The sequence below is a fragment of the Blennius ocellaris genome (assembly GCF_963422515.1).
Source record: "Blennius ocellaris genome assembly, chromosome: 8".
Taxonomy (NCBI): Eukaryota; Metazoa; Chordata; class Actinopteri; order Blenniiformes; family Blenniidae; genus Blennius; species Blennius ocellaris.
This window is the reverse complement of record NC_137657.1, coordinates 12,556,348-12,579,069: the sequence shown is the minus strand read 5'-3', so window position 1 is coordinate 12,579,069 and position 22,722 is coordinate 12,556,348. Positions and strand designations below refer to the sequence as shown.

Below are 22,722 nucleotides of genomic sequence, written 5' to 3'. Positions count from 1 at the left end.
TCTGCTTTACATGGGACGGACAATAATGAATCTGTTTCTACATTAACATAAAATAAAATAAAATAAAATAAAATAAAATAAAATAAAATAAGCTCAACGAGGGTGTGATTTCTTCCTTCTTATGGTATATAAATAATAATGAGGCGCCGTGCAACCAATTAAAAACGCATATCCGTGTGCGTCCATGAATAGACTCCCAGCAGTGATAAACAGTCATTGACGTTGCCGTTTGGTTTGGTTTTGTTTTTTTATCCATTTAGAAAAGAAACCACATTATTTATGACGAGTGGTCGCAGCGCGGCGGCAGAAACAAAGCTCCGGGGGGTGCGGTCTGTCCTGTAGGCGAGGACGGAAGCGGAAATTCGGCCATCTCCTCCTCGTACAGTGGAGCTACAACAGGGTCAGTACACACTTCAATTTAGACATTTTCCGCGCTCAGCCGTGGATACCCCACCCCCCCTCCCCCTCAACGTTTGGCCATTTGAGCGAGTCTTCCCCCCGCGGCCCTGGCGCTGGACGTGTCCCCGCTGCAGCCCGAGCGGCGCGTCCGTCATCGCAGCACTTACCAAGTAGCAGCGGCTAGCTTGTTAGCCGCCACAGTGCTAATCTGCCCTAGCAGCAGCAGCAGCAGCAAGTGATTTCTCATATCAGCTGGCAGGTAACCGCAACTTTCCTTTTTTGATTTTAACCACTCACTGTTGATACAGGAGACTCCCCCGGGCTGTCTGGCTACAGTTTGTTACGCCCTCCTCAGCTCCCGTATGCACTTTTAACAGACTTTCTCTTTATCCGGAGCCTGGTGGGGAAAGTGCTCGCCAACAGTTTTTCGATTAGCTTCCGTGGCTAAAGCTAACGTCACCGACTGACAGCTGCCGTCAGTTAGTTGATTAGTCGAGTAACTGTGTTTATTAAAACGCTCGTTTTGCAAGGTTTCGTCGCAGCCCACCACCGCTAGTTGTGAAATGAGCTGGAGCTCCGTGGAACTGACAGTTAGGCTGCGATCGTTTGGCGGGGTGTGACGGTGCACGTCGCGTTAAATGTAATGTCTGGGCGGAGGGGCTTCGCCGCCGCGTCTTGCTGGTTTACAGGTCGGGCCGTGCAGCGGGTGATAAAGGAGGGGAACGAGTTAAATGCCCTCCACGCGCAGGGTTTGTGTGAAAAGCAGCTGGGTGCAGCGAGGGGACTGTGATTCCCCGATAGTCCACTCCTACACGTCATTCATGAGTAACTTTACAACTTCCAGGGCGTAATTTGCAAAACCCGATTGCCTTCACTCCTGTGGCATTTCAGACGGAATGGAGTGTGATTATTTCTCGGCAAGTCGTAAACTGTATGGGGGATATTTGAAATTGGCAAATGGTTGTGACACACTCTTACTCTGCCTGCTCTGCCCTTGATCACAGATCAGGTGTCTGAACTTTGATACAGAACCTGAAGGGACTTTTGCAATGGTCACTTATACAAGACACTGACAAGTTTGCATGACCTGAAAAACTAATCATCATATTGCATGTATCAGATGCAAAATATACAGGAAAATGCCCCACGGCTGAAGATTTTTTTTTTTTAACCTCAGGACAGTTTTCGTTGAAGTTCCTGTTACTGTGTTGTAAAGCATACCATTGATTTTGCCTTGTCAACTTAAGAATTTGATGAATAATACACCTTGCTATTAAGTTGAGGGGGTGAGAAATGGAACACTAACTGTTACTTTAAAAAGGTGGAAGGAAAAACTAGCTGCATGTACAATGGTAGCTTATAATCATAATGTCTGGCAATGAACACTCGCTGTATAAGATTGTACATATTTGACTATCCCAGAGAGAAAACTGCTTAATGTGTCGAGTAGAAACGACTTGCAGAAATCGCAAATCATTGCAAAGTTCTAGAAAACAGCAAGAAAGATGTTAATAAACAAAGATAGCCAGTTTCGTGTTTACCTTCTTGTCGTTATGGAGGTCAGTGTGTGTACATTTCTGTCTTGGTTATGTCTGAGAGCAATGTTCTGCAGCCCGAGGGAGTCGAGAGCAGCTCAGCATCTGAGACTGTTGGACGATTGTGGTTTGTTTTGTTTTTTTCTCATTTATAAAAGGAAGTAATTTAAGGGACGCTGAGCACTTTATTGTAGGCTTTTATCAGTTTTCATTTTAGTCAACTTGTCCCGCATCAGCCTTTTCTGCACTGGTGTGTATCTTGTGACGATTACGTTCATGTTTAATCTCACGAAGAGACGGACGTGTGATTTTAAATAAAACACTCTGGTACTTCACCGAGGATCACTGACAATCTTGCACGCCTACCATCGGCAGCGTTTTGACCTAGGTGACGCCTCAAAGTGTCCTATTTATGACATGAGCTGAGGTCGCATCTGTTTGGTGAGAAAATGCAGATTGGGGCTGTGAAAGGATGCATCTGGTCAGCAACAATGTTTCAGTCTGCTGTGTAAGCGATCAAATACAAACAATGCTCAGTCGATACGAAGGGATCAAGTGGTATGCCACAGAACGATTCTCTCCAGCACACAGACTGACGGTTATGTCCGTTTCAGCGTGGCATTACAGTGACGAGATGTTACTGTGACACAAAATGTTTTGCTGATGTGTTTTTTTGTTTCGTTTCAAATAGTTTGAAGTTGTCAAACATTTTAGAATGTCAATGATTGTTGACTTGATTTGATAATCAGCCACAAGTTTGAAGGGGTAAATCATGTACTTGAAGTAAACTAGTTGCCATATCTTCTCTGCTAATACCAAGCTGCTTTTGTTTGCTGGCGACACTTGTTTGACGGATTGGATGGTTGAAGTCTGGAGAAACAAGACGTTTTTGCATTTTTAACAATTTATTCCTTTAATAAACTGAAGCCAGGAATCGACAACAAAGAAAAGCTTGTTGGCACTGACAGAGAAGATTTGGCAATTCTTTCATGGGGCAACCTACACACTGAGCTCTGCTGTTCATCTCACAAATGATTGTTCATTAGAAATGTGGCACAATTTTAAAAACAATGAAATAATTAGTCTTTCCATTGGCATAAAAATTGTTGCCAAGTCGCATTGTTAATAAAAGAAATTTCACAATCGGCTCAAGTAAACGTTCTCTCTCTCATTGTACTCGTTTCAGAGGTAGAGATCGAGTTCATATTAATCTATAGATTCCAAAATCTAATTCTGAACATGCATTTTCAATTCTCAAGCCACAGACTGAGCAAGAAGATGAAGCACTTCACTAAAACGAAGCATCATTTTCAACCATGTGTGGATCAGCTACAGATCATGTGATTTTTATTTTCCTCTGAATATCTGCTTTGTCTTAATTTCATAATGGCTACTTTGAAATGTGTCCGAGCAGAAGTTGCAGCCCGGCTGTTGCGCTCTAGCATTCCACTCCAAATTGATATGCATTTGATTTTAACCCCAATCTCGGTCTCGCTCCGTAGTTCTCATCTCCCTGCGTCTGCAGCTTTTGGACCCAATGTTGCCACGGGAGGAAACAGACAAGCTGAGTAACGCAACACTCCATGAATGAGTGGTGGACAAGATAGAGAGAGGAAACTGCACCAGGAAGAGAGGCCCCCTATTCTGCATCACTCTTGTGTAACAGGTGTGCAAGACACCGACGTGACAAAACCAGGACTAACAACTTTTCTGGCACAAATGCCATCCAGCACTTGTTCTTCTTAAAGTCTCATGCTCTTTTTATATACAGACACACACACACACACAATGCATGTTTGATTATTATAAGATTGTCCAAAAAAAAAGAAAAATATTTCTATATATATATGTCAAATGTGTCTTGAGCGAGTCATGTTCTGTGTTTGCTTGAAGATATTTGGTTTGTGCTCGAATGAGACCTGACCCGTTTTGATCAAATGACCTGAACACAGGTTAACTGAAACATGCAGGCTTCGCTTGCCCCCGTCGTTGCAGATGTTGTCATTTACACTTCCTTAAATGGATAGCGTCAATGCTGCTATCATACTGAGTAACTCCATGTTTCCCTTGTCTTTTAATTTTTGAACTTCTCATGGTCTTGCTACCACGTTACAAAGTATTTTTAGATTTCCGTCTGTTGGTTATGAAGCTGTATCCCAATACCTGTAGTTCACAATCCTTCATCTGCTCTTCAGATTGCAACAGAACTCAGCGGCCAGACCGTTGCCATGTCGACCTCATCGCTACGGCGACAAGTAAAGAATATCGTCCACAACTATTCAGAGGCTGAAATCAAGGTTGTGTGTCTCCCTTTATCTTTCTTTTCTCATCATTCCTGCCTCCTCCTTTCTTCCGTACACCTTCGGCATATGATCTCAACTGAAGTGTGTCCAATTTATCTGAGCCTTACAAACGACATTACGCAGCTTCTGCTAATTTAATATCGCATTGAAGCACTTCCTTGCTCGGGCCTTCTTGTTACGTTCATTACAAGATAATCGAATCACACCCGTTCGGTCACTGTTTTGCATCTGCTGGTTGCGAAGATTGGAAGTTGACCTCTGGTTGTGTTGCTGTGCAGGTAAGAGAGGCGACGTCCAATGACCCATGGGGCCCCAGCAGCTCGCTTATGTCAGAAATTGCTGATCTGACCTACAATGTTGTGGCCTTCTCGGAAATCATGAGTATGGTTTGGAAACGCCTCAATGACCATGGCAAGAACTGGAGGCATGTGTACAAGGTTTGTGCGCGCTGCGGGAGAACTCACGGTTCATTTTCCTTTTGCCTGAGAGTAAATCAAGTTCTTTTCCATTCCATTTTCACATTACTTAAATGTAGCCGGTGTCAAAATAATTCCTTTACACACAGTATACCGTGTTGTTCAAGTTGGATGGAGTAACTTTAACGTGGTCCTTCCAAGTGTTTCGACAGTCGAGCTACGAAATCTAAGAACATCCGTGACCTGCACCTCTGTTCTGTGTTTAATTCACTGCTGAGTAAGGAGTGTATTATGTCTGACTCACTCGCTACACGAGTGGTCAGTGAGTCAGTGAGGGAGCGACGCTTTCCTCACACCAAATCTTAGTGTTGTCGTACAATGTTTGGTTTTCATGTTTTGCTTTGTTTTTCTGGGTGTGTTTTTTTTTTTTTTTTTTCCATAATCTTTCCATTTGAGTTCACCTATTACAAGTTACTATTGATTTTCACTCCCGTTTAACTTGTGCTTTATGTTCGATGGCTTGAATGGATGTGATATTTTACCAAAACATGTTTGCCGGTTTAACACCTCAGTTTCTATTGCTTTAACTTGTACAACATTTCTTCAGTGAGTCGCTTGTTGTGATTTGTTTTTTTATTTGTTTTAATTTTTTTTTTTATTATTTCTACCAGGCTATGACTCTTATGGAGTACCTGATTAAGACGGGTTCTGAACGTGTTGCCCAACAGTGCCGAGAGAACATATACGCAGTCCAGACCCTCAAAGATTTCCAGTACATAGACAGAGATGGCAAAGACCAGGTACACAAACACTCTCATGCTCCCCGAGATGAAACGCAAAGTTGAAGTGTTTACGGAGTAAGGTCCACGTTTGTGGAATGCAGGCGCACTTGTCAAACATGCCGCTCATGGTACATTCAAGGACATCCAACAAAGTGTTTAACCTTTTGAGCAACCTCACAAAGTGGCTTTCAAACTTGCCTACTAATTTGATAAAGTACGTATCTACTGATTACAACTGTCTGCATTTCTTTGAAACTCTTGTCTTGTTTATATAGTATAAAACATTCAAATTGATGCAGCCAGTGCGTGTGTGGCATTTTCTTTTGCAGGGTGTGAACGTACGAGAGAAAGCCAAACAGCTGGTGACACTCTTGAAAGATGAAGAGAGATTAAGAGAGGAGAGGATCCACGCCCTCAAAACCAAAGAGAAGATGGCACAGACCTCTAGTGGTAGGAGGCGGACCTCGAAGCGAATTCAATGAGTGGTCGGGAGCCGTAGCGGTACAGTCTTGTGTTCTTGTCTGCGCAGCCTCCTCAGCACCATCAGCGCCCAGCCTCGGAGGCAGCCTGTCACTGGGCTCCCACTCTGGAGGGGCCGACCCCGAGCAGGCGTGGCCGCAGAGTTCTGGAGAGGAAGACCTGCAGCTCCAGCTGGCCTTGGCCATGAGCAAAGAGGAGGCAGAACAGGTAACATACAATAGAGGGAAAACGTTTTCTGCTGCTTTCATGGCGTCTTTTTTTTGTTTGTTTGTTTGTTTGTTTTTTTAAACTGATGCGACACGTGTATACACAAAGGAGTGTTGTAGATGACGTTGACGTGAAACGCCTAGCTTTCTCTCACCATTTAACCCCCTGACCTCCCCCAGAATAGCGCGGACCCCCTGGAGGATGCACAGTTCCGCTATGCACTCACACTCAGCAAAGAGATCCACCAAAAGGTCAGGGGCAGAGAGTGTGTCCAGCTGACTGGCCATCCAGTCAGCAAATATCTGTCTTTCTGTCAATTGAAATTCTTCAAACGTGCATCAAATATTGAATCAAGGAAAGAAAAAAAAAAGTATTCATACTTGAGATTTTCCACGTTATTGACCCAAAGATACAAATTTTGCACTAAATGCAGTGATTCTGTTGTGATAATTTAGTTTTTCTGTAAAATGACACATTCTTTGATATGGCTTAAACTAAACAAATCTCAATGTATTTAATATGAGCATTCAAATCATTAATTATCTGTAATGTAATCTATGATATTGGGAAATATAATTGCTCCGCAAGTATTTATGATCATGTCCGCCCTGGTGCCCGTTGACAGCATGCCTTCACCTCTACTCCTGATTTGAAATTCTCTTCTCCTGTTCATAAACCTTTCCCTCGTTGTGATTCCTTTTGTTCTCTTGGAAAGTTGTTTGCCTGCTTAACTGAAGTCGGTAGAGCCCCAGCGTCTTTTGTATCACTTCAGTTAAGTTTGTTTATTTATGCAAGGTCTTTACAAAATATATTGACCCTTATCGTTGCTTAGGCTGTTCTATCTGTTTATGTAACATGCCAACGTTTCCACTCTTCCCAACAGATCAGGTAACTTGTCTCTGCATCGCTCCAGTTCAGTGTCGCTTTTGTCACGTTGTCAAGAATCTACACTCTCCTTGGTCGTGATTGTTTCTATTGACAACGGTTACACAGGCATTATATGCGACTTTTCGATAACGCCATTTCGCGTGGTTAATATTTAGCACCTCAACTGTTCACACAGTTACCGATCAGAGTCCAACTCTAACCTCAGAGGATACTCTGGGCCGTCTGATCCTGCTTCACACTAACCCCGCGACCGCCAAGTGGGTTAAAGTTGCTAGGTCATCGTGAAAATGGCTTTTGTAACCTCAAAGGCAGTACGTTTCCTCATGCACTAGTGGGTATTTTATTATTAGATGGCCAAGTCCACCTTTATAGCTCTCATTTCAAATATTCAACAGTCGCCATCAACTAAGCGAATCAGAGCTGCTTTTGGTGTTTGAACCTCTTCAGCGTGGTTTTGACTCCCTGTATCTTCCAAGGTCACTGTTTATATTAGGAATCATTTATTTTAATCTATAAATCATCTAAACTCAATAATGTCTTTCGTGTAATTAACATCAATGTCTTGTGATTTAGTGATCAGTCAACTGATGTTGGTTGTACACAATGATCAAAGCTTAACGTTTCACTTCCCCAGCCTGATGTGTAAACTGACTGTGGGTTGCTGCCAGTGTCGAGCTCTCAAGTTGTGCGTCTCGGGTTGCTGTGTGATTTGCAGGAGGAGCGGCTGCGCCGGGGCGACGACCTGAGGCTGCAGATGGCCATCGAAGAAAGCAAGCGGGAAAAACCCAAACCTGAAGAGGTGTGTCCCAGGCAGAGATGAATATCTCCCTCTCCCTCTTGGCTTTGTTGGCTCTCCGTTTGGTTTTGTTTCTGCTTCATTGGTTTGTATTTAGCTGCATGCATTACATATTCATTGGCTTTTTCAGTGTTGAGCAAAGAAGCACCAAACTTTTTTGTGTCGAGTTGTAAATGGCTTCGCGGTGTAATCTTCATAATGGAATATCAGCTTTATAATTTTTGAAGTATAAATCTTACCACACAAGTAGAAAGATCATGTTAAGCTACAATGCATCACCGCAGATTAACATCGACAAGGCTCAAAGTAGACGCTGGAGCACTGCGAAGTTTGACAAAAGTCTCCATTGTTGTCATTAACGCTTTAATTTGTTGAGAACTCAATCAAAATTAGACCAGAGACTCTGATAAAGACTACAGACTTTGTTCCTTATCATATTGCCTGAAAACTTCTTGTCCTATGATGATCATCACTGTGGTTGACATTGTTCTTGTGAGAATTATTGCGTCTCACTGAAGCAGCAGTGATTCATATATTTTCCCGTACAGAGTGCCCTGATGGAGCTGAGTGCTGTGGACCCCTGGGGGGGCTCTGCGGCTGCTGCCGCCGCCGCCGCCCCCGTGGGCTCCGCTGGTCCCTCACCGCCACCCACAATGGCTGCCCCAGCTGCTTCGGGCCCCTGGGGTGCGGCCCCCACAGATCCATGGGGAGTACAATCACCCACATCCCCCACCAGCTCCGACCCGTGGGGCGGGGGAGCACCACCCACCATAGCGCCTCCTCCCGACCCCTGGGGCGAGACGTCCAACAGAGTGAACAACGTCGACCCATGGGCAAGCTCAGGTAAGCAGCCGTCGGCCCCCGGCCATGTGCCGACCGTGTAGCCAATCAGGTGGGTGGGGCTGTTGTCTTCCCTGAATGTTTGGGAAAAGTGGATGAACGAGTTGAACGCTGTCGCTCCTCTTCACTCCGACGTTTCCTTCCCCTGCCCTCGTGAAGCTCCTCTCGCGTTTGCTGCCATGTTCTTCATACGCTGTCATATCTGATCATCTCACTTTACATGCTTTCAGCTTGTAATGAGGAAAGCGAGCATGCTGAACCCATCCTCCCTCTGTGTCTAAACCAGAGAATTTCTATCCTCTCGTTTCTACTCAGGACTGACTGTGGCTGTGTCTCAACCAGAGCTGTCTCTTCTCTCGCCCTTTTCTGCCTTTTTTTTTTTTTTTTATTTACAAAGTTGCTTCTTATCTCTCCTTTACCTCCACTGAGCTCCTAAAATAAAATTGGCGAACGTGGTGGACATAAAATCAAAGTGGTGAGGTTGAGGAGAGAAACGCCGCTGTTGGAACCCAGCCCAGCTTCCTGACCCCCCCCTTCTTGTGGGTTGTACCTGTACGGTGTTGTGTTAATCCTCACCCTCCCCTGCGTCTCCTCCCCTCCCCTGTAGCTGTGACCCCCCCCAGTGCTGACCCCTGGGGCCCCTCGGTGCCACCCAGCACTTCCTCCTCGGGGGGGCCAGTAGACCCCTGGGCAAGAGACGGGCCTGGCCCTGCCTCTGACCCAATCACCTCCGACCTCTGGAGTGGCACCGCCAAACACACAAACGGCACAGGTACATTGACACTTAAAAGTTACATGGACTCACGAACGCTGAAGGTTTCAGGTACTTCACAGTCCATAAAGACTCTGAGCTGCATGCACCCTACAGTTGTCTTGTCTCACATTCCATCCTCCTCCAGTGTGTGCCACTGAGTTCTGTTTTGTTTTCCCGGTCAAACCTTTTTCTGCATTCTTTGATCGTCGCTGCTGCTCCTCATCCGTCTCTGTCCATCGCTCGGGCCCTTTTAGGAGATCCCGACCGACGAGGCTCTTCGACGACGGGCTGCGACAGTACAGGCTCCCCCGTGCCCTTTGACCTGTCCTCTCTCGGTTCTTCGCTCCCCGTTCGTAAAACTCCCGAGTCTTTCCTCGGCCCGAACGCAGCCCTGGTCGACCTCGACTCCCTGGTGTCATCTAAACCCAAACCTAAACAGCCGCCGCCCCCCTCCATCTCTTCTTCCTCGGCACACAACCCCTTCCTTCAAAACACAGGTGAGGTTTACACATTGGAGTCGACGACTTGTACCTGTCACATTGCAAGAGTCTCAAGTCAACGTGGAGAGTTTGTGCTACTCGGCTCTTTTCCTGTCAATGATTTAAGAATGAAAAGCAAATTGTTTATTCAAGCAAAGTGTACATTTACGGCCACCAAACAGGCAGGATCAAGTGTTTCTGAACACCTCGAATTAGAAGCAGCATGTTGAAAGTACAACAATGACCTGGAGGCAAAGCAGAGCTGCAATTTCTGGAATATCTTTTATCTGAAATCTCTGTGACGACGTTAAAGCAACCATGACTGATGTTTTACTTTTAAGCCGGTAAGAATCAGCTCTTTGATGAATTATGAATATTTAGGAGCTGCACAGTGAAAGTGCCTCAGAAGGCAGTAGTGACTTAAAAAAATAATAATAATACAAGCATAAGTAACCAATTACTGCATTTTTTCCCAGAGTCGTCAACAAATGAACATTAATGCTCAAATTTTGATGAGGACATGTAAGACTTCTCATGGTTTCAAGACTCTTTCTTTAAGAAAGTTTGGCTTTTATTTATTTATTTTTTTTTTTCAGACTGAATCAGTCAAAAGTTGATATTTTTGCTGGAGCTGCCACAATGTCATGTTTGATATCCCAGAAACCCATGCGGCAGGTTTCCGATGGCTACAAATTCCGTTTTCTTTGTAAACAAATCAACTTTGGTGTATTTGGCAACGGCGGGTTGGAGATAAGTGGCGATGGTCTTGTTCCCTGTGCAGTAGTGGTACATTTCATGGGAAGTATATTTGAAAGTTTTTTTTTCTGGTCGAGTCACTTTGAAGCTTGCTGATCGTGTCTTTTTAATGTCGTTCTCCGTGCCAGTTTTGAGCTGCCGTCCATGTACGAAACATAATTTAGGTTTTGTTTTGTTTTGTTTTTTCTTCTGTCCCAGGCTCCTCTCCTGTTCCTGGCATGGCGGTGACTCCGGGCAGTACCATCTCCAGTCGAGGGGTTTCTCCCACGCCTGCGTCCTCGAACCCGTTCGGAGTGGCCCCCGCCATGACCTCCATCTCGCCTCAGCCGTCATCACTTGGCCTGAGCGGCCTCCGCACCAGCCCCGTGCCTCCCAACCCCATGCTGGGCATGGTCCAACCAGGAATGGGCATGGGGCCCATGAGCGTGGGGCTGGCCGGTCCGGGGATGGGCCTGGGCATGATGCAGGCCAGCCCCATGGGCATGCCCTACGCCGGGCTCTCTCCGATGGGGCCGCCCGGCTCGTCCCTGCTGGGCCCCGGAGGCACACCGACTCCTCAGCTGATTTTGGGTGGGCCTGCTGGAACGGGGGGAGTGATGGGGGCGGGGGGATCAGTGGGAGGAGGCGGAACAACGGGAGCGAGCACCAATCCGTTTCTTCTTTGAGGAAGCCTCGCCACTACCCTTACTCCCTCTCTTGTCGTACCTGCTGCCCCCGTCATCCATCTCCCCTCAACAGTTTGTGTCCACAGAGAAATGTCTACATCTCTATATTTAAAGTTTAAAAAAAAAAAAAAAAAGAAATCAAAATATTTTGTTTGTTTTTTTCCTTTAAAAAAAAAAAAGAAAGCATTATTTCATTACAGATTCTTTTTTTTTTTTCCACATCCAGTTCCTTTTTATTTCACTTATGGGTTACTTTGGGGTGGGGAAATAGAGATCTATTTATTTTTGTTTTAATCCAGTCCTGTATCGTCCGTCACGTCGTGGTTCTTTTTTCCCAGTCCCGTGTTGAGATGAAGGAAAGCCTGTGAGAGCAGAAGACTCTTGCAGGAGTGTCCCTCGATTCTAACACCGCTGCACAGCGAACGAGACGGAGGGAGAGGCGACATAGCCACTAACAAACTGAGCAGACAAACTGTTGTACCAGCCTCTTCCTCTTTTCTCCCCTTGTGAATGAAGACACACACTGAATCACTGAAATGAAGGATCATTTCGAACAAACTCCAGACTTGAGACGCCGGGACTGAAAACCCTGCATTAACATTTCAGACACAATGTGATCAAATTTACTCCCATCTATTTCACTCTTAATTTAATTTAATGTCGATGTAATTTATTTTTTTAATTTTTTTTCCAACTTTTGGGGACAAATAAAACAAGGAAAATCATGTGGAGGTGCCATTTAAGTCAAATGTTTTTTTTTGTTTTGTTTTTTTTCTCTTTTCTTGATTACTGTAGAAAACTAAAGAAAGCTCCCGACATCTGTGGTCCGATGGAACCGTGTTGAATGTCTGTTTGCTGCCACGTGTGACTGAGAAATGCACATTTGTGAGCGTGCAAGAATGCATCAGAGCCCAATTTCTGTGTATATGTATCAGTATCTGTCCCCATTTGTCCAAATTCATTTCAGTGACTCAGAAAATGAAGGAATGAAACATTTTTGTTTTTGAAAAATCTGCGCTTGCATTGATTTTTAATGGTATTACAAGGGGTCACATATTTTTCAGCCAATGTTTCACCTGTTTTGTTGTTTGTTTGTTTTTTGTCAGAGGTTTTCTTCTAAATACATTTCATATTTGAGCCCGTTCAGGTTGAAGCATAACCACTCTGTCCTTGTGTTTCACAGCCCCCTCTTTCCACTGGGGGGGGAAAAGAGCTACTGATGCTTCTTTAAAAAAAATAAATAAAAAAGACAATTATTTCAGTGAATGGAAGGAGAACAAAACAGGGACTTGACAACATGCTCCATGCTGTTCTTTTAATTTAGTTTGATGAATTTATTGTCATTTTATATCAACAAGAAAAAAAAATATCTCTTTTATTGGGTAAGGTTGAATTTTGTGTGGTGTTGACTGTGAACATTCACATTTGAAAAGTAAAATGGGAAAAAAAATCAAAAGAAATTTATGAAATAAAATAAAAACACAGATTGTGTTTGGCTTTTTTCTTTTTCTTTTCCCCCCCTCCCTCATGTCCTTCTTTCCAGCTCTGAGACGCAATCATCACAAGGAGAAGAAATTGGACGTTTTTATTTCAGTTTATATTATTTTAGTGTCCAACAAACACCAGCCTGCCTTTTACCTGCACACCGTACGAGAAGCTTGACTATGGAACGAACCGTGCGCCATCAGGAACAGAATCTGACATCGGGTTTCAGCATGAAATGTTGACTTAAGTGAAATTCTCTGACGTTTTCTTCAATTCATTTTCAGTTTCCCTACATCTGATATCTTGGTCATGAAGGAAGAACGATCACGTGCAAGTTATGTCTGGCTCTTATACATACAGCTATACGTCAATAACATGCTTTAGTTTTCACGTCCTGTCTGCGATTTTAGATACACAAAAATGTCCATGTGTTATCGGTGTTCAAGGGAATTTTGATTCCCTTGACCGAGTAAAGTTTTAGAACAACAAATTGTCAATAAAATCACTTTATATAGTGTTGTTATAGGTTGCACCAATGGTATTCTTTATAAGATGACTCTTCTACCAAATGTAGGTTTTTACTACAAGAACTGGGCATGTAGGTGTCAATTAAAAACTTCAAAATGATCGGTTCAGGCAAATTCATGTTCTTGCGGCATATTTGTTCCATACTAAACACTTATTACAGCACATGAATTCGAGTAACAAACGGAAAAAACTAATTTCAACATTGAAATACAACGTTCAGTCATATGCGACGACCTTGATCCCAGACTTGCTCTCAACAAAGTTTTAAAATGTACAACAGGGAGGCAGCTGCGACTAAGAGTTATGCAAGAATGACCACTGACATTCCTCTGAAATAACTTTTTTCTCACACACACACACACACACACACACACACACACAGTTGGCGGTCACGCCAGCAGAGAGTCCCAGTCAAAGTCGTCCTGGATCTCCTCGCTGTTGCTGTGGAGACTCTTGAGAGGAGGACGCTGCCGCGGCGTCAGCGACTGAGGCTGGATCCCGGCTGAAACGCAAAGGAGGAACATGAACTCTTAATTCTGGAAGGAAGTGAGACCACATCAAAATAACGATTTCACTTTGAATCACTTCTCCTTTCCGCCACGGGTGTGTTTCGGAGAAGCCTTTTTAACAGTACTGCCCAAACTAGTCCATCGCTCTGCAAACAACGCAAGACACGATTGGTTTAAAATGTCCCCATTCATTAGGTATGATTTCAGGGTATGAGGAGGAATTAAGAGTCCTGGGAGTGAAATCTGAACTAGCTTCCGTCCACAAATCTGCGTTGAAAGGTCGTTTTGACGACTTTAATGATGAATTCTCTCAAAAACGTCATTTACTGAGAAGAATTGATGCTGTGTGGGGACAAAGGGTGTTCCCGTTAAACAGTGATTAATCTTCCACTCATTCACTAATAAGTGTTACACATTAACTAATAATCTTTCTTACTGTGTGACATTTTGTTTTTACAGCACTGCATTCGGCATTTTGCCTCAAACACATAGAAAGGTCTCTGTAAGTCTAGAACTGGGAATAGTCTGTGGCCGTGGCAAAAGCCACTATTGTTCGTTTGCGTTGCGAGACAGTGGAAAAAGCTCAGGTTGATTGTAAAGCCAATATGTAAACGTTTGTCACTTCATCCATTCTTAAAACTTTCATGAGTACGGACAGTTGTAAGTGCTGTCAATCACTATGGAAAACTGGCATTTATTACTGCGTTACAAACAATAAAACGCCAGCCTCATCCCTTCCTGCTCGATTAAACAGCAAACGTCTTGTGGGAGGGAGAAGTCGGGGCCTCACCGGTTGTGCTTGCCGGCTGCGTCAGCTGCGGCCTGGGGAAACTGGGCCCCTGCATGTGCGCGGCCCTGCGGGGCGGCTGGGCTCCGTTTGAGGGGGAAACGAGCGGAGAGTAGGCGATGGGCAATGGGTGAGTGAGGCTGGCGAGGGTGAGGGGCGGGTTGCTGGAGAAGGGGGGTGCCTGAAGAGGGTGAGGCGCGCCGAGGGCCACGGGGGAGTTACAGCCCGAGGTGATCATGCCTTTCTGGGTGAAGAAGCGGTTGAGAGAGTCACAGAGGGAGGTGAACAGCGCCGGGTCCAGCGCCCAGTCGGACAGCTCCGCCTGCCGCATGCTCTCCAGCAGGTCTGGGAAGAGAAACCCGAGAGGCGTGTAAAGGTCAGCAGATCCAGGCAAACCTTCTTACGAGAATCATCTGTGGGTTTGTATGTTTATGATATATCCAACATTCTCCCATTTGCTTGTATTACTTTATAAAACGTGTGGAAAAAAAAACCCATCATACTCATACATTAATATTGGCGATAAAACAGTTTTACCTTCTGGAAAGTCAACTGTTGACCAAAGACAAATATATTTGAAGGGTCGAATCTAATGTCTTTTACACACCACAGGTACGGAAGTGCAGTATTCACATGTGTTTTCAAACAATTTCCTTGAGAAAATCACAAGCTAATCTTCAAACATTTGAAAAGCTATTTGCTTAATTGTTCTTTCTGCACTTACGACATATTTTTTGTAACTTCAAACTGTGATAATCGAAGCCTGTTGTTGAAAAAGACAAGAACATTTGGCTGGATGGCTGCCACTTGATTATTACAACCACATTTAAAAATGTGTCAAACTTTGCATTTGCTGATTTACTGAAAAACGGCACTATTGCAAACTATCCCGCTATGGTCGGTTTCATGTCGCCAAAATCAAAACCAAAGTGTCAAATCTTTCCAGATTAGAGGCTGCACCAACAACAACAACAACAACAACAACAACAACAACAAGAGTTTGTGTTCTCGGATGACAAAGGAGACTGTGGTGAACAGCACAGACCTGGGTGACCAGAGAGGTCAATGTTTGCCCAGTCTAGACTGCTGGCAATGCGGAAGCTCTCCTTCAGAGAATCCTGGTTACTGAACCAGTCTGGCGGCACGGCTACAAGGCAGAGGGGAGGAAGGCAACTTTAGAAAGCAGTGAACTTTCCCAGGTTATGCTCATTTTGATGCAATTCCATCATTGCTGCCCCGGACAGGACATAAGCCAGCCTTACTGTAGTGGGAAATGCGCTCCGGGTCCGGAGGGTGTGCGGCCGGCGCAGGTGGTCCAGGTACAGGATGAGGGGACATTGGGAGGAGAGTGGGAGTGTGCAGTGGAGTCGTGTCATTACTCGAAACAGCTATTGGAGCAACATCCGCTGGAAAAGGAGGGAAGTAAAATGAGTCATAAGTCATTAATAGATGTCGTGTTGATAAAAACACACTCTACACTCACACTGCGAGCCTCCCCGCTCCCGCATCGTCTTGCAGAGTGACTTGAACGACGCGAACAAGTCTGGCAAGTTGAGCTCGTCAAAGGTGAAACGCTGCGCGGGATCAGTGGAGGAGTTTGCCATGACCGCATGAGGCCCGGCCGCCGCGGAGGGCGGGACGGCCTGTGCAGAGGAGTGGCCGGGTCCCGTCACGGTGCAAACGGGCGTGGAGTTGAGAGCGCAGGGGAAAGTGGAGACGGGCGCGGGACCCGAGGACAGCGCGGCGTCAGAGAAGGAGACGGCGGCCGGAGAGGCCGAGGACATGCTGGCTACAGGAGGAGGCAGGTTGGAGTAGGAGGAAACGGGTGGGGGAGGATGCGGGAAGGAGGTGAAGGAGGACATGGGGGCAGCAGGAGGGAGCAGGGCGGCGGACGGATGAGGGAGGCTGGAGACGGGGCTCGGCATGTATTGGGACAGTTGCTGCAAAAATAAAGATAAGGCTTTATACAAAGGGCCGGTTCGGTTATGAAAAAACAACCAGGCTGTGACGAAGAGGAGGGAGTGATTCTACCTTCGGCGGAGGAGGACAGAGGGAGGCAGAGCGAGGGGACTGCTGCTGGATGGATCCAACTGGGTCCGAGCTGAGAAGCTGCTGGTCTGGGTTTGATGCCAGATGTGGTCGATGTGGGCAAGAATCTCTCTCTGGTGGCTGAGGAACCTGCAACTGCACGACACAGCTCCTGAGTTTCAAATGCATTCAAAACAAAACCATGTGAAACTAAACTGAGTCCGAGCTCTCCACGTTCCCAGGCTTTGATATGCTCACATTTTCAATTGACTGAAGATTTATACTTTTTTTTTTTTTTAATAGTTGCTACTTCTGTAGAAAGTAGTGAAGTTACTTTACAAAGTTGCTTGAAGCAAAAATATCAAGTTACTAGGAAACGTTGGTATTACTTTTAAGTGTCTTATGGGTTAGTAGTGTTGTGACACATCAACTGAGCTGTTAACTGTGTGTAGGTCAGATGAACTGAGGATCAAGAGACCGAAATCACAGACGACCTTTACGTTTAAAGTCTTCCTTCTCTTGATGGATAGAAAATTTACTAATATAAGACAGTAATATCTCTCTATAACTCAAGGCCTTAATTAAGATACGCTTGCATAATTTTATTGAAAATAATATCCATAAGACAATCAGTTGTTGCTCCCCCTTGAACTGCAACCTTATCGTGGTGGGGGAGTTTGAGCACCCGAATGACCCTCGGAGCTGTGTTGCCGGGGGGCTTGCCCCCCCAGTAGGGTCTCCCAAGGCAAACAGGTCCGAGGCGACGGGTCAGACTAAAAGCAGTTCACAAGACCCCATGGACACAATCACAAGGAGCAAGGTGACGTCGCCCGGTTTGGCGTAGCCGGGGCCACACCCTGGAGCCAGGCCCGGGGTGGGGGCTCGCACGCGAGCGCCTGGTGGCCGCGTTCTTGCCCGCGGGACTCGGCCAGGCTCAGCCCGAAGGGACGACGCGGGCCCCTCCTCCTCATCCTCCTGTGGACCCACCACCCACAGAGGCTGCCGTAGGGGTCGGGTGCAGTGTGGATTGGGTGGCAGTCGACGGCAGGGGCCTCGACGACCCGATCCCCGGACACAGACTCTGGCTTTGGGGACATGGAATGTGACCTCGCTGGGGGGGAAGGAGCCCGAGCTTGTGAGGGAGGTTGAGAGATACCGGCTAGATATAGTCGGGCTCACCTCCACTCACAGCTTGGACTCTGGAACCCAGCTCCTCGACAGGGGCTGGATACTCCACTTCTCTGGAGTTGCCCGCGGTGTAAGGCGGCGGGCTGGAGTGGGCTTGCTTATTGCCCCACAGCTCAGCCGCCATGTGTTGGAGTTCACCCCGGTGAACGAGAGGGTTGCGTCCCTACGCCTACAAGTAGGGGACAGGTCTCTGACTGTTGTCTCGGCCTATGCACCGAACAGCAGTTCAGAGTACCCAACCTTCTTGGAGTCCCTGGGAGGGGTGCTGGATAGTGCCCCTACTGGGGACTCCATTGTTCTCCTGGGGGACTTCAACGCCCACGTGGGCAATGACAGCGAGACTTGGAAGGGGGTGATTGGGAGGAACGGCCTCCCCGATCTGAACCCGAGTGGTGTTCTGTTATTGGACTTCTGTGCTAGTCACAGTTTGACGATAACGAACACCATGTTCGAGCACAGGGGTGTCCATAAGTGCACATGGCACCAGGACACCCTAGGTCGGAGGTCAATGATAGACTTTGTGGTCGTGTCATCTGATCTCTGGCCGCGTGTCTCGGACACTCGGGTAAAGAGAGGGGCAGAGCTGTCAACTGATCACCACCTGGTGGTGAGTTGGATGCGCTGGACCGGGAGGAGGCCGGATAGACTCGGCAGGCCCAAACGTGTTGTGAGGGTCTGCTGGGAACATCTGGCCGAGCCCTTCGTCCGCGCAGCCTTCAACTCCCACCTCCGGGAGAGCTTCTCACAGATCCCGAGGGAGGTTGGAGACATTGAGTCCGAGTGGACCATGCTCTCCACTTCCATTGTCGAAGCTGCTGCTCGGAGCTGTGGCCGCAGGGTCTCTGGCGCCTGTCGTGGCGGCAATCCCCGAACCCGGTGGTGGACACCGGAAGTAAGGGATGCCGTCAAGCTGAAGAAGGAGTCCTACCGGGCACTGTTAGCCCATAGGACTCCTGAGGCAATCGACAGGTACCGGCAGGCCAAGCGAGCTGCAGCCCGGGCTGTGGTGGAGGCAAAAACTCGGGTCTGGGAGGAGTTCGGAGAGGCCATGGAGGAGGACTTTCGGTCGGCCTCGAGGAAATTCTGGCAAACCGTCCGGCGCCTCAGGCGGGGGAAGCAGTTCTCCACCAACACTGTTTACAGTGGACGTGGGGAGCTGTTGACCTCAACTGGGGATTTTGTTGGGCGGTGGAAGGAATACTTCGAGGACCTCCTCAATCCCACCACCACGTCTTCCATTGAGGAAGCAGAGACTGGGTTCTCAGAGGTGGACTCGTCCATTTCCCAAGCTGAAGTCACCGAGGTTGTTGTGAAGCTCCTCGGTGGCAAGGCACCGGGAGTGGATGAGATTCGCCCAGAGTTCCTTAAGTCTCTGGATGTGCAGGGACTGTCGTGGCTGACTCGTCTCTGCAACATCGCGTGGCGGGCGGGGACAGTACCTCTGGACTGGCAGACCGGGGTGGTGGTCCCTCTCTTTAAGAAGGGGGATCGGAGGGTGTGTTCCAACTACAGAGGGCTCACACTCCTCAGCCTCCCCGGGAAAGTCTATTCCAGGGTACTGGAGAGGAGGGTCCGGCCGTTAGTCGAACCTCGGATCCAAGAGGAACAATGCGGTTTTCGTCCTGGTCGTGGAACACTGGACCAGCTCTATACCCTCCACCAGGTGCTTGAGGGTTCGTGGGAGTTCGCCCAACCAGTCCACATGTGTTTTGTGGATCTGGAGAAGGCGTTCGACCGCGTCCCCCGAGATGTCCTGTGGGGGGTGCTCCGGGAGTACGGAGTCCGGGGTCCCTTGTTGAGGGCTGTTCGGTCCTTGTATTCCCGGAGCAGGAGTCTGGTTCGCATTGCCGGCAGTAAGTCGGACCTGTTCCCTGTGCACGTTGGCCTCCGGCAGGGGTGTCCTTTATCACCGGTTCTGTTCATCATATATATGGACAGAATTTCTAGGCACAGCCGGGGGCCGGAGGGGGTCCGGTTTGGGGACCACAGAATCTCATCTCTGCTATTTGCGGATTATGTGGTTCTGTTGGCCCCATCAAGCCTGGATCTCCAGCGTGCACTGACACGGTTCGCAGCCGAGTGTGAAGCAGCTGGGATGAAGATCAGCACCTCTAGATCCGAGGCCATGGTTCTCGACCGGAAAAAGGTGGCTTGCCCCCTCCAGGTCGGTGGAGTGCCCTTGTCCCAAGTGGAGGAGTTTAAGTATCTTGGGGTCTTGTTTAAGTATCTTGGGGAAAGATGGAGCGTGAGATCGACAGGCGGATCGGTGCAGCGTCTGCAGTTATGCGGACGTTGTATTCGGTCCGTCGTGGTGAAGAAGGAGCTGAGCCAAAAAGCGAAGCTCTCGATTTACCGGTCGATCTTCGTTCCTACCCTCACCTATGGTCATGAACTATGGGTCATGACCGAAAGAACGAGATCCCGGATACAAGCGGCTGAAATGAGCTTCCTCCGTAGGGTGGCTGGGCGTACCCTTAGAGATAGGGTGAGGAGCTCAGTCACCAGGGAGGAGCTCGGAGTAGAGCCGCTGCTCCTCCACATCGAGAGGAGCCAGCTGAGGTGGCTCGGGCATCTATTTCGGATGCCCCCCGGACGCCTCCCCAGGGAGGTGTTCCGGGCATGTCCCTCCGGTAGGAGGCCTCGGGGCAGACCCAGGACACGCTGGAGGGACTATGTCTCTCGGCTGGCCTGGGAACGCCTTGGGGTGCCACCGGAGGAGCTGGAGGAAGTGTCTGGGGCGAGGGAAGTCTGGGCAACTCTGCTCAGACTGCTGCCTCCGCGACCCGGCCCCGGATAAAGCGGTAGCCAATGGATGGATGGATGGATGGAATCAGTTGTACAAAAATAACTTTACAATATGTGGAATAACAAAACATAGAAGTTGTGTCTAAAGCCAAAGGACAAAAAAATTAAATTGAATTGAATTGAATTAAAAATAATAATAATAACAAATAAATGCTTTTCAGACTTACTGGACTTAAATAGTGTCCCAAGTTAAAATAATGTGGTGGTGTTTTATTTTTTTTCAATGTTATAATGCTCATGAAATTGATGTTGAATGTGTTAATAGCGACAATAAAAACAGTGATCAGGTGAAAAAAACATGAGAAGAAAATGCAATGAATGTAACTGCAGTATTAATTTCATAATATTAATTAGTTAAAAGCGTGCCAGATCACAGTAATTAATTACTTCCCACAGTTCTCACAAATCCAATATAAGTAAAATGATGACTCAGAAGCTTTAGGTTAGACCATGTCTGCTTTGGAGAGTACCTGTATCAAAACTCTTACTCCTTTACACTGTTGCATTTTTGATATTACAAAAGCAACACCTTGCTATAAAATACTTATGTGAGTAATCGACATGCCTCTCCGTCTCTGTCCTCCTCGGGATACGGTCGTTTAGGCGCCCTGGTTTGATTCACCTCTGAAGGTCCATCCATGGTCCAATAAGAGCCCTTGAAATGCGTCAGAAATGTCAGCCATTACTCACTTTTAGTGGAGTGTCAACTGACAGACTGAGGGCTTCATGGAGCAGAGCATTGCTCACCTTGCCAGGGTCACTCTGTGGTCGAGGAACTTTCCTGAAACATTTATTCAGGGACAGATTGTGGCGAATCGAGTTCTGTGGAAAAAGGTCAATAAGTCAATAAGCCTTTCTGGGCCACGCGTGAAGAAAACTGTGGAGGAATACCAGTTTGCTTTCACAGCAAATCTTTCAATTTGGTTCAATGCCAGAGTTCTTGTATTACCACATTGAAAACTATCAACGTTGACAGTAATTAGTCGTTGGTACTTTCCAATTAACCTGAACTCACAACACCTGTTACACTACTTGTTTATGACATGCTGCACCCCGATTACAGTCGCACCGACCACATGGACAACATGTATTTACTACCGTCTTATTACGTTTAAAATACGGCGTGTGTGTGCATTAAGCTTACTTTCCACCCACGGCCTGCTCGGCTGTAGTACGGGAAGGTGTCGCTGATCCAGGTGTAGATGTCATTCAAACTCAGCTTCCTCTCTGGTGCGGCTGCTATTGCCATGGCGATGAGGGTGGCATAGCTGTGAGGGGGCTTCCCTTTGCAGTTCGACTGATTGGGATCCGGCACCGAGGGTAGAAAGTCGGCTCTCTCTCTCCCTCTGTCTCTCTTCTTGTCCCTCTCCCCTCCTCCTCCTCCTCTCTCTTTGCCGGAGCGCAGGCTGCTGAATCCCAGCTGAGGCAGCCAGTCGATGCTGGTGAGACTGGAGTCCAATTCCGAGGACATTGTTCTATCTTTCTCCCTGTCCAGGATCTGAAGGATCACGTGAGGAAACACTGGATGAACAAGTCATTTGAATCTCTGCTTTCTCTAAGACAGCGTGGAGGCACTGAGCAGGCAGAGGGAGATCCTCTCCCCTGTACTTCCAGCCAACGTCAAACTACAAGCCAGTAAGTTCAGACACAAGATACTTTGTGCTGCTCTGGAATCCATCCATTCAACAAGCAAAGACATGACATGAACATGCTTACATCATAGCGTTTCTGGGTCTGCCAATATTTCATGAGGAAATGGAAACTTGCTTACCTTTCTATGGTCACTCGAGGCCCAAGGCCTTGAAAAGTGTAAATATTTTATGTTGTCATCAGCTGTGCACAGCTGCTCGCAAACTGGTGTACGTCCTCCCCTTCAGATCTCTGCCCTCAGCATGCCGACTTCCACACAGACTGGACTCAGATCGTCAGACTGTGGAAGCCTCTAACTTTGTAAACACATAAAAACTTATCGAAGAGCTTCCTTTTTCTCTCCCTCCCTCCCTCTCTCGCTCTGCTTCCCTTCCCTTTCTGTCTTCTCCAGACTTACGTCACCCACTCCTCCTCCTCCCCCGTGACATCACTCAAGAGTACC

General features: G+C 47.1%; 2 protein-coding genes across 4 annotated transcripts; one reads left to right on the top strand and one right to left on the bottom strand.

Annotated features, from left to right (window-relative positions):
• The first annotated feature begins 478 nt into the window (after window positions 1-478).
• Window positions 479-12,880, top strand: epn1a (epsin 1a). 2 transcript variants are annotated; one of them, XM_080500893.1, is made up of 12 exons: window positions 479-658; window positions 3,437-3,600; window positions 4,130-4,231; window positions 4,516-4,674; window positions 5,325-5,453; window positions 5,765-5,885; window positions 5,965-6,122; window positions 7,726-7,809; window positions 8,355-8,649; window positions 9,254-9,418; window positions 9,655-9,897; window positions 10,834-12,880. In XM_080500893.1, exons 3-12 carry the CDS (start codon window positions 4,163-4,165, stop codon window positions 11,298-11,300), a joined length of 1,890 nt encoding a protein of 629 aa, XP_080357019.1. In that variant the 5' UTR covers window positions 479-658; window positions 3,437-3,600; window positions 4,130-4,162; the 3' UTR covers window positions 11,301-12,880. The 2 variants fall into 2 exon arrangements, with proteins under 2 accessions (XP_080357019.1, XP_080357020.1); XM_080500894.1 differs by lacking the exon at window positions 4,516-4,674.
• Window positions 12,881-12,887: 7 nt separating this feature from the next.
• Window positions 12,888-22,620, bottom strand: foxj2 (forkhead box J2). 2 transcript variants are annotated; one of them, XM_080500895.1, is made up of 10 exons: window positions 22,402-22,620; window positions 21,775-22,128; window positions 21,378-21,452; window positions 21,196-21,285; window positions 16,641-16,793; window positions 16,093-16,549; window positions 15,872-16,015; window positions 15,655-15,756; window positions 14,613-14,954; window positions 12,888-13,815 (listed from the first exon to the last, which is right to left on the bottom strand). In XM_080500895.1, exons 2-10 carry the CDS (start codon window positions 22,099-22,101, stop codon window positions 13,703-13,705), a joined length of 1,803 nt encoding a protein of 600 aa, XP_080357021.1. In that variant the 5' UTR covers window positions 22,102-22,128; window positions 22,402-22,620; the 3' UTR covers window positions 12,888-13,702. The 2 variants fall into 2 exon arrangements, with proteins under 2 accessions (XP_080357021.1, XP_080357022.1); XM_080500896.1 differs by lacking the exon at window positions 15,655-15,756.
• Between the last annotated feature and the right edge of the window lie 102 nt (window positions 22,621-22,722).